Source organism: Lacerta agilis, chromosome Z, assembly GCF_009819535.1.
Source record: "Lacerta agilis isolate rLacAgi1 chromosome Z, rLacAgi1.pri, whole genome shotgun sequence".
Taxonomy (NCBI): Eukaryota; Metazoa; Chordata; class Lepidosauria; order Squamata; family Lacertidae; genus Lacerta; species Lacerta agilis.
This window is the reverse complement of record NC_046331.1, coordinates 46,885,060-46,902,583: the sequence shown is the minus strand read 5'-3', so window position 1 is coordinate 46,902,583 and position 17,524 is coordinate 46,885,060. Positions and strand designations below refer to the sequence as shown.

The window sequence follows — 17,524 nt, the reverse complement described above, 5'->3', positions numbered from 1 at the left end:
CGCTGCACCGCCAGGGCACAATTTCTGTTCTTTTCCTGAAGCGTTATTTCTGGGTTTAGCGGAGTATGTAACCTGAAGCGTATGTAACCCGAGGTTGTTGTTGTTCAGTCGTTCAGTCGTGTCCGACTCTTCGTGACCCCCATGGACCAGAGCACGCCAGGCACGCCTATCTTTCACTGCCTCCCGCAGTTTGGCCAAACTCATGTTAGTAGCTTCGAGAACACTGTCCACCCATCTCATCCTCTGTCGTCCCCTCCGCCTTGTGCCCTCCATCTTTGCCAACATCAGGGCCTTCTCTTCTCATGAGGTGGCCAAAATACCCGAGGTACCACTGTACAAATAAAGGTCAGGCTTCTTAGTCACTTTGCTCTAAGTTTTACCTTGGTCTTGCCTGTTTCTTCAAACCTCCGACTTCAGGGAATCCTTTACCTAGCGGGCTCACAGAATCCCCTAAGCCTAAGGACTAGAGACCAGCCTGTGAGCATTTTTGGTTCTTTTGAATGGATTACCATTGAATCTGCCCTGCAATAAGGCAGATGGCAGCACGTTGAACCTGGTGAGGCCCTCCAGTTGTTTTGGGACTACAACTTCCATCATCCCTAGTTGACAGCGGTCAGGGTGATGGGCACTGTAGTCCCCAAACAGCTGGAGGACCAGATCCTTTACAAACGGCAACACCAATAACTCATTCCGATAATGCAGACATTGCAGCGCTTCAAGTTAATAAACTATAACGGATTAGGGTAGGAAGCATAGCGCTGAGGGTCCCGTGAGCAACAAGCGACGAGGGGCGGGCCCGAGCGAGGCCCTCCTCTCTGCGCACGCGCCGGAGAAGCTACACCTACCGCCTTGCCCCCTGCCGCCCACGGACGTCGAGAAGAGGCGCCGCCTCTCGCGCCTCTGTCGCCCTTTCCCCGCTTTCCACTTCACGTTCCCAGCAGCTCTAGCGACTGGTGACGCGAAAATGGGCGGCCCGGGCGCCCGTCAGCTGAGGTGGCGGAGCGAGAGGGAGGCGGAATTCGCCTCCTTCCCAGCAGCCCTAGCGACTGGTGACGCATAAATGAGCGGACCGGGAGCCCGTCCGCAGAGGCGGCGGAGCGAGAGGGAGGCGGAGTTCGCCTTCTTCCCAGCAACCCTTGCGACTGGTGACGCAGAAGGGACGGGGAAATGGGCGGATCCGTCCGCTGAGGCGAGGGAGAGAGGCGAAGAGGCGGCGCTTCCTCGGCGGCGGCTGGTGGACCGAAAGAACCCGGAGGAGGAGGCAACGGCGGGTCCGAGGGGTGAGTGAGGGCAGGGAGCGATGTTCCGCCGTCGCCCAGGAGGGTCCTCAAGGGTCTCCTTCCCGGCGAGGGGGCCTGTTTCGGGACTACAACTCCCATCATCCATCACCGCTGGCTCCTGCTCTCTAGGGATGATGGGAGTTGTAGTCCCCAAACAGCTGCGAGGCGACCCCAGCCTGAAACAAAAGCGGGCCTCCTCGGGCTTGAGGGGAAGGGGCTGCTCTGCGCTCCTCTGCGGCTCCGGGGCGAGGGGGGGGGGCCGGCTTCGCCTCAGCCCGAGCGCGCCCCCCCCCTCGGCGGGGAGGGAGCGATCGAGGTCTCTGGCCGGTGGGTGGGTGGGGGCTTCTTGGGGGTAATGGCTCCCGAAAAAGCAGGTGACCCTCGCTGAGGGCGAGGAGGGCCTGGTTCTTTTGGGGAGGAGGTCGTCGTCGTGCCTTTGGCAGAGTTGTGTCAGCCTTAGCTGTTTGGGGACTACAATGCCCACCATCACTGCCCACTGGTCCTATTAGTTAGGGATTATGGGAGTTGGAGTCCCCAAAAGAGTTGGAGGGCCAAATTTCAGGCAAGACCCAACTCGGACATCCAGCTGTTTGGGGTCTGCATTTCCCCTTATTCCCGGACTCTGGTCCTGTTGGCTAGGTATGATGGGAGTTGTAGTCCCCAAACAGCTGGAGGGGCAAGTTTGGCTGGCCATGCCTGCTGGCAGTGCAATGAGTCTGGTAGCCCTGTTAAATAGAAAGCGAGCAGAAGCTCAGAAGCCCCTCGCCTAGAGGGGGCTGCAGCAGCAGCAGGGGCCGGATCCTCGGAGAGAGCACGTATCGATCTGAAGGTTTGACGCTGCCTGCTTGTGCCCCCGCCCCTCATTTCTTGTCTGCTGTTCCAGCCAATCTGGACAAGATCCCCCTGCCGCTATAAACACTGTAATGTGACTTGGCAGAGTTTTGTCAAGGGTGCAAGCTAGACTGGAGAGGGCCGGATTCATGCCTCCTCTACAATATTCCGTTCTGTTTGTCAGCCATTCATTTCTTTGGATTCCTCGTTCCTGCTTGGTGTGCCTGAAACACATCTGGTGAACCGTGCGTAGTAAGCTCCTTGGCCAGGCTTCCTGAACCTTGGCCTGCCAGATATTTTGAGACTACAATTCCCATCATCCCTGACCACTGGTCCTGCTAGCTAGGGATCATGGGAGTTGTAGGCCAAAAGCATTGGGAGGGCCAAGGTTGAGGAAGCCTGTCCTTGGCAATAGAGAGGAGGAAATGAATGGGAGGAGGAGAATCCAAGTTGATCCTCCAGTTCCTGTAGACCAGGGATGTCCAACAGGTCAATCGCAATCTACTGGTCGATCCACGGGATGTTGTACTCCTCCATCCGTCCCCACCCTGCCCTCGCTGCGAGGCTGACTAGCGATCTGCTGGCAAGCGATTTCATTACTTTTCTCCTTTGCCTGGATCCCTCCCAAAAACGTGTATCTCCTCTCCACAAAAACGGGACTTTCCTCCCTTAAAAAAGCTGAACGACTTTGACCTGACCCCCCCCCCATGGGACTTTCCTCCTTTAAAAAAGCTGAACGTTTTTGACCTGACCCCCCCAAAAAGGGACAATCTTTCCTTAATAAAAGCTCATCAACGTTCAGCTGAACTCCCCCCAAAGTGGTAGATCACTGCCAGTTTTTGTTTGTTTATTCCCCCCTTTATTTATTTATTTATTAAAGTCATATGACACATTAGTTACCATACAATTCTAGCACTATACATAACATATATTATATAATAATAATAATAGTCTTTATTACGGTCCAGAGACCCAACATATATTATATTAACTATACGGATTCCCCACATCTAATCCTATACCCTATTCACCATCTACCCAAATACCATGTGACTTCCCTCGCTACATTAAAACTCCATCATTGGGTTCGCATTTATTCATCGCATTAATCAATCCTCCATTCTAGAATCATTGCCTCTTAGTTTAATGAACTTGATCAGCACTTACCCCAAGATTGCCATTGAAGTCGCACTTCCATTCCTTTATTAATTCTTGTTTTGATTGCATTCTAATTGACGCTGTCATCTGGGCTAGTTCAAGTTTTGCCAGTTTTGAATTGTGTGAGTAGATTGCAGTCCTGAGAGTTGGCCCCCCTGCTGTTTCCGATAACAATGACGTGATTCATAAATGTGGCAGGCGTGCAATTTTAAGGATTAATTGGCATGGGTCTTGTGAATAGCTGCTGTGGGATCTAATAGATAGCTGCATAAAAGCTGTTTGATTACCAGGCATGGCCCAACTTGGCCCTTCAGCTGTTTTGGGACTACAACTCCCTTCGTCCCTAGCTCACAGGACCAGTGGTCAGGGATGATGGGAATTGTAGTCACAAAGCAGCTGGAGGGCCGAGTTGGGTCACCACTGTTCTAGATGAGGCATGGCCTAACTTGGCCCTCCAGCTGTTTGGGCTGGGCGTCCATCAATATGGACCCAGCTCTACCTCTCTTTTAAATCGGAAGCAGAGAAGGTCCTGTGAGAGTGCCTGGAGGTGGTTGGAGGATGGATGGCTTCTAACAGACTGGGGTTGAATCCTGACAAGAGAGAAGTACTATTTTGGGGGGACAGGAGGCAGGCAGGTGTGGAGGACTCCCTGGTCCTGAATGGGGTAACTGTGCAGCCTTGGTGTGCAGCCTGGGAGTCATTTTGGACTTGCAGCTGTCCAAGGAGACACAGGTCAGTTCTGTGTCCTGGGGGTCATTTTGGACCCATAGAGGCGCAGCTCCATTCTGTGTCCAGGGCAGCTCCATCTGGGATGCAGGATGAGACCCTCCCTGTCCAGAACAGTGCATGCTTTGGTTATCTCCCACTTGGACTACTGCCATGTGCTCTACATGGGGCTGCTGTCAGGGAGGTTCCCCCCCCCCCCCCGGTACTGCAGGAAGGTTTTGGGAAGTATAGAGACGTCCCCCCCCCTCCTCTCCAGCAGTGATAGTTGTTCGCATTCCTCCTCACATTCCAGTGAGGGGGAAGCAGGGGGAGAGAAAGCAGAGAGCGGCACAGTATCACAGCCGCAGTACAGCACTGAGAATTGGGGCACAGGTCAGGGTCTCACGCTGGGTGACAGAACTCAGAGAGGGAAAAGGAGGAGCTGGAAATTTCCCAGGATGCTTTGCTGGAAAGGGAATAGGAGGAGTTCATTGCGTGGATCTGACTTGTAATGGGAGGACGTGTCTAGCTTTTGCTCTGCTGTAAATAGCTTGCACAATAAATAGCTTGGTTTTTAGAAGCTGTTTGGCTCCGGACTGTTTTCTCATGAGCAACTATCAAGCACCTCCTGACAGCATCCACGCAATCCCTGTCTGTTGCTTGTGAGATTTATCTTTCGGGACGGCTTTGAAGAGGCGGCATGAGTTCGGAGGAGGAACGATTGCTGGCTGCCGGTCAGCAGCTGAACGCTCTCCAGAGGCGAGTGGAGGAGTTTGAGAAAGTTATCAGGCAGAGAGACGAGGAGCTGAAAGGGACCCGGCAGCAATTGGCAGCGCTTCAGACACGCAACGGTGAGCTGGAGGGACATGTACAACTGCTGAATGCACGTTTGGAGGAACGCCGGCAATTGGAGCAGCATGTGCAGCCAGGAGCCGTGGGACGTAAGCTGGGGGCGCTGGTGAGCAAATTTGGAGGGAACCCTAGTGAATATTTGGATTTTAAGACTGAAATGCAGTATGCCCTGAAGCTGCAGGAGGGGGAATTCACCCACGACAGGGAGAGGATTGCGTTTGTGATTACTCATCTGGAGGCGGGGGCCAAGGCTTGGGTCCGGCCTTTAATAGCCTCAAAGAACAAGGCGTTAGAGGACCTGGATCAATTTTTTGAAGCTATGGATGCGATGTTTGTTTCTTCAGTCCAGAAGGACGTGGCTCAGCAGGAGCTGCTGACGCTTAAGCAGGGAGCCATCACGGTGCGCGATTATTGGGCCCGATTCTCGATGCTGATCCATAGCGTGGGATGGGATTTACTGGGTGAACAGACTCAAGCGATGTTCATGGGGGTCCTCAATGAGGAGGTGAAGGATGAACTGGCCCGTTGCCCGCGCCCGAAGGACATGAATGAACTGGCGCGGGCCTGCCTTGCCATTGGGGTCACGTTGGAGGAGCGCGCTCGACTGAAAGGGGCGCAAAGGGCGGAGCATTATTTCAGCAACCGCATCCCGGGCAGTGGTGGGAATGTACAAAGGATACAGTCTCAGCCAGAGCCCATGGAGATTGGAGGAGCACCGGCCAAGCTGCTGCAGGCGCCAGGGGGCGGGCGCAAGGGGGAAGGCAAGACTCCTAAGACTGGACTCAAGTGCTATGTGTGTTCCCAGACTGGACATTTTGCTTGGTTGTGCCCCCAGAGGAGGGGGTGGCAGGGCATGGCGGGCACGGTTCAGCCTGAACAGGTCAAGGCGGAGCCGCAGGGAAACGAGGCAGCCTGGCTGGAGAGAGGAGGGGAGGGGCCAGCAGCCAGGCGGAGCAGCAGTGAAAGTGCCCCGACCAGAGGCGCCAAAGCCTAGCATTGTGGTCAGAGTGACTCTAGAGCTCCCTAATGGCCATCCGTTGGAGGTCCAGGCCTTGTTGGACTCAGGGGCAAGTGCCGACTTTTTTAGTAGGGAGTTCGCACTGGAGCACCAGCTGCATTTGCTCCCGTTGGACTTTCCCTTGCAGGTGTCAACGATTGACGGGAGAAAGCTGCTGGGGGGTGAAATCACCCATCAAACCCCTCCGATGCGCATGAAAATTGGGGGGCATGCGGAGGTCATAGCGTTTAACGTCACCACCTTGGCGGGACCGCCCATCGTGTTGGGGATGAGCTGGCTAAACCAGCATGACCCCGTGGTGGCCTGGCATCAAAGGTCCTTGACTTTCGGTTCTGCTCATTGCGTGGAACACTGTCTGGGTGGGAGGAGCAGCGAGAGCCGGAAGGTGTTGGCGGCGGCGGTCCAAGTCGAAAGGGGAGGCCAGTTGCCAGAGATTTACGCGGAATTTGCCGAGGTGTTCAGTGAAAAAGAGGCAGACCGTTTGCCCCCCCCATAGGCCCTACGACTGTCAGATTAACTTGGTGCCAGGGGCGAGGTTGCCAACGGGGAAGTTGTACACCATGTCGGACAAGGAGATGGAAGACCTCAAGGAGTTCATAGACAAGAATCTGAGACGTGGCTTCATACGAGAATCGCGAGCAGTGGGAGGTAGTCCCGTGTTCTTTGTGGACAAGAAAGACACCTCCCAGCGCAGATTGGTCGTGGACTTCAGATTTGTCAACTCCTTGACGCCACCTGTGACATTTCCCATGCCGCGAATCGACGATCTGCTGACGGGGGTGCGCGAGGGCAAGATTTTTACCAAATTGGACTTACGGGGGGCCTACAACTTGATCCGAGTGAGAGAGGGGGACGAATGGAAGACGACCATGTTTACCCTCCTGGGCAGCTACGAGTATTTAGTGATGCCTTTCGGATTACAAGCGGGAAGCCCCTGCTTCCAGGCCTTCATGCACCACGTGCTGGGTCCCCTCTTGTACAAGAGTTGTGTTTGCTATTTGGACGACGTGCTCATCTACTCAAGCACTGAGGAGGAGCATGTGCGGCACGTTAAGGCAGTGCTGAGGAGACTGCAGGAGCATCAATTGTACGCTAAGCTGGAGAAGTGTCAGTTTCACACCAAGGAAGTGGACTTTCTGGGCTATCGCTTGACAGACAGAGGTCTGGCCATGGACAGGAAGAAGGTGAAGGCGGTGTTGGAGTGGGAAAGCCCCAGGAACAAGAAAGATGTGCAAAGGTTTCTTGGTTTCAGCAACTTCTACCGCAAGTTCATTCCCAACTTCGCCAAGGTAGCAGGGCCCATAACAGACTGTTTAAGTGGCAAGAAGAAGTTCGTGTGGTCAGAGGAGGCCCAAAGGGCTTTCGAGCGTTTGAAGCAGGTGTTTGCATCGGAAGAGCAGCTGATGCATGTGAACGCACACGCTCTGCTCAGGGTGGAGACCGATGCTTCTGATCGAGCAATTGGTGCAGTGCTTTTGCAGCAGGACAATGCAGGTGATTGGAGGCCGTGTGCCTTTTTCCCTAGAAAGCTGAACAAGTCGGAGCGAAACTACACGGTGTGGGACAAGGAGCTGTTGGCCATTTATGCTGCTTTCAAACAATGGAGGCACTTTTTGGTGGGGGCCAAGCATCCGATACAGGTCTGCACCAACCACAAGAACTTGGAATACTGGCGCACGGCGAGGGTGCTGAATCAGCGGCAAATTCGTTGGGCGGAGTTTTTTGCTGACTTCTACTTCAAGATCCAGTATGTTCCGGGGGAGCAGAACGTCAGAGCGGACGCCCTGTCACGGAAGCCCGAGTATCTGGAGGATGAGGGCCCTCCGGAGCCGAGGCACATCTTCAACCAGCAGCAGTGGGCCTGCGGGGGGATTTTGGATCTCCAGGGGGAGATCGCCAGGCTGATCAAAAATGACAACTTTGCTAACAAGCAGTTTCAAGTCATCAGGGGGGTAACTCGGAAGGGGATTTTGTTGAGAAAGGGGGGGTTACTCTATCGCAGGGGTGTGTTGTATGTACCTGAGAGGGAGCTGCGGGCCAAGGTACTTAGGCAGGTGTATGACACGCCCACGGCAGGACATTTTGGTCAGCGCAAGACCATGGACCTGGTCACGAGGGACTTTTGGTGGCCGGGAGTGGGGGAGGACGTCAAGGAGTATGTGCAGGGGTGTGATATGTGTCAAAGGGCCAAGGGGGAGAGGGCGGCGCCAGCGGGGCTCCTGGAACCGTTACCCACGCCCAGTGGGCCTTGGGAGGTAATTTCGGTGGATTTTATCACTGATTTGCCTTGTTCCCAGGGGCAGACGGCGATATTGGTGGTGGTGGACTTGTTCACCAAGATGTGCCATTTCGTGGCTTGCCCGAGGGCCGTCTTGGCGGAGGAAACAGCCAAGTTGTTTCTCAAGCATGTATTTCGCTTGCATGGTCTGCCCTCGAGGGTGGTTTTGGACCGTGGACGGCAGTTCACTTCACGATTTTGGCGCAAGCTCATGGACTTACTGCAAGTAGAGGTGGCGCTATCCACGGCCAGACACCCTCAAACCAATGGCCAGGCAGAAAGGGCAAATGGGGTGTTGCAGCAATATCTGCGTTGCTATGTGAATCAGAGGCAGACGGACTGGGTGGACAAGTTGCCACTGGCCGAGTTTGCATATAACAACGCAGAGCACGTCACCGCGGGGATGAGTCCTTCCATGGCCAATTATGGGAGGCATCCAAGGGCTTTTCCGGGGAGGGACGAGGAGGTCTTGGAGGTGCCAGCGGCACAGGAGCTGGCGGGAGAAATGGTGAGAGTGCACCAGCAGCTGGTGGAAACTTTGGAGAAAGCCAAGGAGGACTACAAGAGGGATGCAGACAGGCATAGACGGGAGGGGGAAAGCATCCAGGTAGGTGATCGAGTATGGCTGTATTCGAGAGGTCTGCCCATAAGGGAGGGGTGCAGGAAGTTGGCGCACCGTAGGCTGGGGCCGTTTGGGGTTATCCAGCAAATCAATCCCGTCACTTTCCGGCTGAGGTTGCCGGAGGTCATGCGGATTCATCCGGTGTTTCATAGGGCACTTCTATCCAAATACAAGGAGGGGAGTCGTTTTCATGGGGGGGGGCCAGGGGGAGGTGCCAATCCCGGTGTTGGGAGAGGAGGAAGCATGCAACGAGGTCACCGAGATCCTGGACTCCAGGTGGAAGGGAGGTAATCTGGAATATTTGGTGGCTTGGGAGGGGCAGCCGGAGTCGGAGAATGCGTGGGTCCCAGCTGATACCATTGCGGAGGAGTATCTGATACACGAGTTTCATGCATTGTTTCCGCACAAGCCCAAACCGACGCTGAGCTCTTTGGAGGAGATATTTACCCCTACGGACGACAGCGAGGAAGAGTTCTGGGGTTTCAGATCGGGAGGGAGGTCAGACAGTGAGGAGGAGGAGGTAACAGGTGGGACACCTGCGGGGTTTAATGACATCTTCGCCCCCACCGATGAAGAAGAGGAGGAGGACTTCCGGGGTTTTCCAGCATCCCCCTCCAGTCGGGAGGAGAGGGAGTTGGGGGAGACGGGAGGAGGCGCAGAAGGTGAAGATAAGAGCCCGGCCTCGGGGGAGGAGGGGGGCTTTGGGGGGGGTGGATGTCAGGGAGGTTCCCCCCCCCCCGGTACTGCAGGAAGGTTTTGGGAAGTATAGAGACGTCCCCCCCCTCCTCTCCAGCAGTGATAGTTGTTCGCATTCCTCCTCACATTCCAGTGAGGGGGAAGCAGGGGGAGAGAAAGCAGAGAGCAGCACAGTATCACAGCCGCAGTACAGCACTGAGAATTGGGGCACAGGTCAGGGTCTCACGCTGGGTGACAGAACTCAGAGAGGGAGAAGGAGGAGCTGGAAATTTCCCAGGATGCTTTGCTGGAAAGGGAATAGGAGGAGTTCATTGCGTGGATCTGACTTGTAATGGGAGGACGTGTCTAGCTTTTGCTCTGCTGTAAATAGCTTGCACAATAAATAGCTTGGTTTTTAGAAGCTGTTTGGCTCCGGACTGTTTTCTCATGAGCAACTATCAAGCACCTCCTGACAGCTGCCTTGGAAGGTGACCCGGAAACTATAACTAATCCAGAATGTGGCAGCCAGACTGGGGTCTGGGAACGGCCGCCGAGACCACATAACACTGGTCCTGAGAGAGATTAGGGCTCTAAGCTAGAGCTTTTTCAGTTTATGTAAATCCGGCACTGCCATAGATGGATGGATGGATAGATAGATGAGTGATCGATAGATTAGATAGATAATAAATGGATAGAAGATTATAGATTAGATAGATAGATTAGATAGATAGATGAGACCCTACTTGCCCAAGGTGGCACATGCTGTAGTTATCTCCCGCTTGGACTACTGCCATGCGCTCTACGTGGGGCTACCTTTGAGGTGACTCAGAAACTGCAATTAATCCAGAATGTGGCAGCTAGATGGGTGACTGGGAGCGGCCGCCGAGACCACATAACACTGGTCCAGAAAAACAGAGGTTGGCTCCCAGGATGTTTCCGGACACGATTCAAAGTGTCAGTGTGGATCTTGAAAGCCTGAGGGCCTTCTGGCGGTTCCCTCCCTGTGAGAAGCGAGGTTACAGGGAACCAGGCCAAGGGCCTTCTTGGTGATGACTCCTGCCCTGTGGAATTCCATCCCATCAGATGTCAAAGAAATAAACAACTATCTGACTTTTAAAAGACATCTGAAGGCAGCCCTGTTTCAGGAAGTTTCTTAATGTTTGATGCTGCCTTGGTTGGAAGCCACCCAGAGTGGCTGGGGAAGGCCAGCCAGATGGGTGGAGTATAGATGATAAATTATTAGTATTATTAATTACTAGTGGAATAGCAGTATGGAGTATAGTGGCTAAGAGTATGAGCTGTGAAACAGGAAGCCCTCCGTTTGATACGACTATGAACGAGGCCATTCAATATTATTATCATTGTTTCTATATATCAGGCTTCCTCAACCTCGGCCCTCCAGATATTTTTGGCCTCCAACTCCCATGATCCCGAGCTAGCAGGACCAGTGGTCAGGGATGATGGGAATTGTAGTCTCAAAACATGTGGAGGGCCGAGGTTGAGGAAGCCTGCTATACAGTGGTACCTCGGGTTGTGCACTCAATTCGTTTCGGGGTGCCATTCGAACCCTGAACAGTGTACAACCCGGGCGGTGCTTTTGCACTTGTGCAAAGCGTGATATCGCACTTCTGTACATGCACGGGCATGCGCCGAAGTGTCCGCGCTCCGTGTTGCACTTCCGGGTTAGTGGAGTACGCAACCCAAACGTACGCAACCGGGGTATGACTATATATTAATTCATGGTCCAACCAGCTGCAAAGTAGGCAAACCGGAGCCTTGACCTTTGCTGGTTTTTTCATTCTGCCTATAGGTTTGCCAAAATGCTTTCGGATTCCTAAATTGTTCTGACGAGACGTTTGGGGAGACAAAGCCATCCGGCGAGCAGAAGGCGCAGCGGTGAGGACGACTTGGGGCCAATGCAGCAGCAAAAAAGGCAGCCAGAGTTAGTGGAAGGAAACCTTCCCGTCTTTCTATTCCCCACGGAGCTTATCTTTTACGCGGACGACCAGTCCACCCATAAACAGGTGTTGACTCTCTATAACCCCTATGAATTTGCCTTAAAATTCAAAGGTGCGTCTCAGGTACAATTCAATTTAAGGGTTTGCTTGGGGAGGAGGGATTGTCTCAGCTTCCTTTTTTTCGCCTTCTGACTTGCCTTTTGCCTGAAGAACTTGGGAGTCGCCCAACTAACTAACACGACCAGTGGTCAGGGATGATGGGAGTTGTAGTCCCAAAAAATCTGGAGGGCCAAGTTTGCCTATGCCTGTTCTAGATATTTGCTTAGAAAGAATAATTCTCCTTTTAATCGACACATCAGGCCACAATGCTGCCTGGCTTGGTGATTTTTCTTTTACAGTAACTACACATTATTTTATCGATGTCTGCTCGGATCGTAACTCTTAATTCTTGGGAAAGCGCTCAATTTTATACGAGTGTTAAAAATGTCGGTGGGGAACCTGTCGCTGTTGCCATTAGGATCACTTGTTCTGAAGCAGGCATGGGCAAACTCCGGCCCTCCAGATGCTTGGGACTACAACTCCCATCATCCCTAGCCAACAGGAGCAGTGGTCAGGTTGATGATGAGAATTGTAGTCCCAAACATCTGGAGGGCTGGAGTTTGCCTATGCCTGTTCTGAAGGCTAGAATGGAGTTGAAATAAACTAGATCAGGCTTAGCAAACTTGGGCCTCCAGCTGTTTTGGGACTACAATTCCCATCATCCCTGACCGCTGGTCCTGTTAGCTAGTCCCAAAACAACTGGAGGCCTGGAGTTTGGCCATGCCTGATGTTGAGCTTTGCTTCTGTGCCAGTTCCTTGTGATTGGCTGACATTGGATGACGGCCCCTTTTCTTTTCTTTCAGTTCTTTGCACAACCCCAAATAAATATGTTGTGGTTGACGCGGCGGGCGCAGTGAAGCCTCAGTGCTGCGTTGACATGTGAGTAAAAGGCTGGTTTGGGGTTTGTTGCTTTGTAACAAATAGCAACCACTAAGCTGCTTTTCAGAGGCTGTTCGTTCATTTATTAGATGTATAGTCCACCCTCATCAAGACATCTCAGGGTGGGGGAAATAAAAATTTTTTAAAAATTGTCCAGTGGCACCTTGGAGACCAACAAAGTTTGTTCTGGGTACTGTATAAGCTTTTGTGGGCATGTGCCCTTCTTTAGATACACGGAAACCGACGTCTGTATAAGAACTAGTATGAAAGAGGCCTCCCAGCATTCTCACAGGCCCATATAAGAATAGCGCAGACAGTTGTGCCTGATGAGCGTTTACTGTTCCCAACCCTAATCCTGCAGAAAGCCATCTAATTGGATTTGAATTTGATCCTGACTTCTTTTCAGGAGGTAATTTCATTATTGCTTGATTTTATACCAGTGTTACATATTTGGTGTTAGACACCCTGAGTCCAGTTTCGGCCGGGGGAGGACAGGATACAAATAAAAGTTTGTTATTTATTATTATTATTAACCAGACCCTGATATATAGTGGGGTGGGGCAGGGTTTTCCTCCGAAGGGTAGTAGGACTCAGTGGGTATGGTCAACCTGTGGGCGACTGTGAACGACTGCAAATAGTCCTGCAGGAAAAAGTAAAGAAGAGTATGCAGATGACCAAAAATAGCTGAAATAAATAAAAAAAAATTAAAAAGACGCCCCTATTTTGGGGGACTCCAAATTAAGAAAGCACCCTTAGCATTACCCTTGTATACGGCGAGACCCAATTTTAAACCTCATCTTTTGGTTAAAAAAAAAAACCCCATCTTATACACGGAAAAATATGGTAGTTTGAGTTATTAAACCTTGCAAGGCAGACATGCACGCTGATGAAATAAATCAGAAAATTAAAAAATTGTCCAGTAGCACCTTAGAGACCAACAAAGTTTGTTCTTCTGGGTATAAGCTTCTGTGTGCATGCACACTTCTTCAGATACACTGAAACAGAAGTCACCAGACCCTGAAATATAGTGGGAGGGTGGGGTGGGGTTTTTCTCCGAAGGGAGATGGGTGATTTTATGGTTCCCAAAAGGAAACCTTCCTCTGCTTGTCTATATTGAGAGGATGCCAGAAAGGCTGAACCTTTCCGTAAAAAAGGATTACAGACTGCGCCTCCATGATTGACATCTTCTTAATACTTGTATTCAATAATAATACTTGGCTGTCGTGGGCTGGCAGACTTCATCAGATACACTGAAGTGGAAGTCCCTAGACCCTGATATATAGTGGGAAGTGGGAGGGTGGGGCGGGGTTTTTCTCTGAAGGGTAGTAGGACTCAATGGGTATGGTCAACCTGCTGGTGACAGTGAATGACTGAAAAAGCAAGGGATGGTATGCAGATGACCCAAAATAGCTTTAGCATGTGTAATGAGACAAGAATCCAATATCTATATTCAGACCAGGGCAGTGCCCTTCTGCTATATATATTGGACCAACAGGCCAAACCCGACACCAAAGGATAAAACAGGGATGAGCAAAATTTTTCAGCAGGGGGCCAGTCCACTGTCCCTCAGACCTTGTGGGGGGCTGGACTATATTTTGAAAAAAAATTAAGTTAGCGAATTCCCATGCCCCACAAATAACCCAGAGATGCATTTTAAATATAAGCACACATTCTACTTGTGTGAAAACACCAGGCAGGCCCCACAAATAACCAAAAGATGGATTTTAAATAAAGGGGCACATTCTACTCATGTCAGAACATGCCGATTCCCGGACTGTCCGCGTGCCAGATTGAGAAGGCTATTGTCCTGAATCCGGCACCCGGGCCTTAGTTTACCTACCTATTATATAAAGGAAAACAATATCGATCTAGGAAAGAAGGTTTTTATAAAACAACACAGAAAACAATGATTCAACATTCTTATGAGAAAGGAAAAAACATGGAGGATGGGGAGTCATAGGTTCGTAAAGAAAGCCCATAGTCGAAACTGTATGTATCTTTTGTGATCACTGATAGCTTTACAGTGGTACCTTGGTTTACGATGGGCATAGGCAACCTCGGCCCTCCAGATGTTTTGGGACTACAACTCCCATCATCCCCGACCACTCTTCTTGTGAGCTAGGCATCATGGGAGTTGTAGTCACAAAACAGCTGGAAGGCTGAGGTTGCCTATGCCTGGTTTTCAACCATCATCCATTCCGGTAACCCAAGACACGCTTTCGCCAATGGGGCCTCTGGAAAAAACGGGTTGTTGTCCAAAAAACCGTGTTCGTCAACCCAAAAAACTGTTTGTAATCCCAAAAAACAACGGGTCATAACCCGAAAAAGGTTCACAAACTGGCACTTCCGGGTTTGAATTGGTTGTCACCCAAAACAGCTGTAAGCTAGGCTGTTGGCAAACCAAGGTACTACAGTCATACTTCGGGTTATGGCCACTTCAGGTTGTGTGATTTTGGGTTGCGCACTGCGCTGAACCCGGAAGTAACGGAACGGGTTACTTCCGGGTTTTGTCGCATGTGCAGAAGCGCTAGATCACGCTTTGCATGTGCGCAGAAGCGCCGAATTGCGTCACACGCGTGCGCAGATGCAGCGATGTGGGTTGCGAACGCTCCTCCCGCACAGATCGCGTTTGCAACCCGAGCGTCCACTGTAATAAAAATGATTATGATGACATGTTGTGCATATATAAAAAACGAGCTGTTTATAAATCTTAGAAGTAAGTCTAATTAGTATGGAGGTAAGGCAGGCTTCCTCAACTTTGGCCCTCCAGATGTTTTTGGCCTACCGCTCCCATGATCCCTAGGTAGCAGGACCAGTGGTCAGTGATGATGGGAATTGTAGTCCTAAAACATCTGGAGGGCCGAGGTTGAGGAAGCCTGAGATAAGGTAAATAGGGTGATTTAGAAATGCGAAGATAAAAGTGAAGTGCATAAGGAAGTCAGGGAGGGGAACAGGGGGAAGTCAAAGCTCAATTTGAGCAAAGATATATGTCACAAAGAGTCGGACATGACTAAACGAATAAACAACAACATATATGATGAAGAAATTCCCAACCTTTGCCCTCCAGATGTTTTGGACTACAACTCCCATCACCCCTGGCTACTGGTCCTGTGAGCTAGGGATCATGGGAGTTGTAGTCTCAAAACATCGGGGGGGCGAAGGTTGGGGGTGCCTGTTATAAAGGACAAAAGAAAAATGAATAAACATTATACGGTATTAAAACAAAAAACGAAAAAGGAGCAATAACACGTTAAAAAAGGAAATGTGGCCATTCACACTCTCCTCCTTTTACAGCGTCATCCGTCACCGAGACGTCCGACCTTGCCACTATGGTGTGATCGACAAGTTTCGGCTCCAGGTCTCTGAACAGAGCCAGAGGAAAGCGCTGGGGAGGAAAGAGGTCATCGCCACGCTGCTTCCAGCGGCGAAAGAGCCAAAGGAAGAGGAGGAGAAGAGGATAACGGAGCACCTGGCAGAGAGCATCTTTTTCGAGCAGACTTTGTGCCAGCCAGGTAGTTGGATGGTTGGAACGCCATTGCTTTTTGGCGCTATATACCTGCCTCTTTCTCTCTTTTTCTTTTAAAAAATGTTTTATTTAAGCATATTTACTTCTTTTAAAATAGTTTTTATTGCTTTTTCAATATATACATCCTTTATGAAATATCTCTCTAACACAGGAGTCAGCAACCTTTTCCAGCAGGGGGCCAATCCACTGTCCCTCAGACCTTGTGGGGGGCTGAAATAGATTTTTTTTTGGGTGGGGAATTCCTATGCCTCACAAACAACCCAGAGATTCATTTTAAATAAAAGCACACATTCTACTCATATAGAAACATGCTGATTCCCAGACTGTCCGCAGGCCGGAATGAGAAGGCAATTGGGCTGCATCTGGCCCACAGGCCTTACCTACCCCTGCTCTAACAACTTTCCATTTTTTCCTGCCCCCTCCCCCGGACTTCCCTCATACTTTACTTTCAATTTATTCATCCTGCGTCTTATTTCCCCAATGAATTCCTAATACATTTGTATCTATTATTATTATTATTAACAACCATGGGCCAACAAACTTTTTTAGCAGGGGGCCAGAGATGCATTTTAAATAAAAGGGCACATTCTACTCCTGTAAAAACCGTCAGAAGGATCCAGCCCCCGAGCCGTAGTTTGCCTACCTATGGCAGGGGCTGGCAAAAAAATTGCTGCGACGAACCTCCCCTTCACACTCTCCCTTTGTTACTAAGTGGATTTCTAATCAGGTGTTCTGGGTCAAATTTCAATCCACCCCACCTGTCCCTCTGAGGTCCGTCTGTGATATCAATCCCCTTTTATTTATAATCTGGGAATCTCTTAGTAACGGGAGTTTTCTTGTCCAGCTGCTGTGGCCGGTTATATCCTTTGCTCTGGACTTCAGGGGTTAAACTCCTCTTTGCCTACAGTTCAGGGTCTCTCTCTCTCTCTCTCTCTCTCTCTCTCTCTCTCTCTCTCTCTCTATCCCCCACTGTATCAATTAGCTAAGCCCTCTTAGCAACTCTGTGGCATTACCAAGGTTTCCGCCCACTAGCCCCTCCTGAGTGAAACTCCAAGACACAAACTATCACCCTGCAGGTCAGTTTTGTCCTTTCCCTGAGTTCACCACCTCATGAGCATACGTAACTCACTGGACCAAATAAATGACGATATTTTCTTAGCGCAACAATAACAAGTCTTTATTCCTTCCAGAACATAACGGTTTCAGTAATGCAATCATTTATAACAGTGTAAGCTCTTTCTTTCAGCATCACATACACATCGTCAACCTATTCTAACCCAGTGTTTTTCAACCTTTTTTGGGCAAAGGCACACTTGTTTCATGAAAAAAATCACGAGGCACACCACCATTAGAAAATGTTAAAAAAAATTAACTCTGTGCCTATATTGACTATATATAAAGTAATTCTCTTGAATTTTTCAATTTTTCCCACGGCACACCAGGCAACATCTCGCGGCACACTAGTGTGCCACGGAACAGTGGTTGAAAAACACTGTTCTAACCTACCCACCACTATCCTGGCCCCACACCCTCCTCCTTCCAGTCACCACTCTCCCTCTCTAACGGCTGCTCCCTCCTTTTAAAGAGCGGAATGTCCCGCCTCCCATGAGATACCTGCCACTCAAACTGGGGTGCCCATTAAC

The 17,524-nt window shown here is 50.7% G+C and overlaps 1 protein-coding gene across 1 annotated transcript in view; it reads left to right on the top strand.

The window, feature by feature from the left end:
* Positions 1-1,160: 1,160 nt before the first annotated feature.
* The window catches only part of MOSPD1 (motile sperm domain containing 1), a 28,699-nt gene continuing 12,335 nt past the window's right edge, over positions 1,161-17,524 (top strand). The window contains exons 1-4 of the mRNA XM_033137539.1: positions 1,161-1,280; positions 11,230-11,489; positions 12,280-12,355; positions 15,650-15,867. Coding sequence (XP_032993430.1) covers positions 11,336-11,489; positions 12,280-12,355; positions 15,650-15,867 — 448 coding nt within the window. The 5' untranslated portion in view covers positions 1,161-1,280; positions 11,230-11,335. The remainder of the gene's footprint in view (positions 1,281-11,229; positions 11,490-12,279; positions 12,356-15,649; positions 15,868-17,524) is intronic.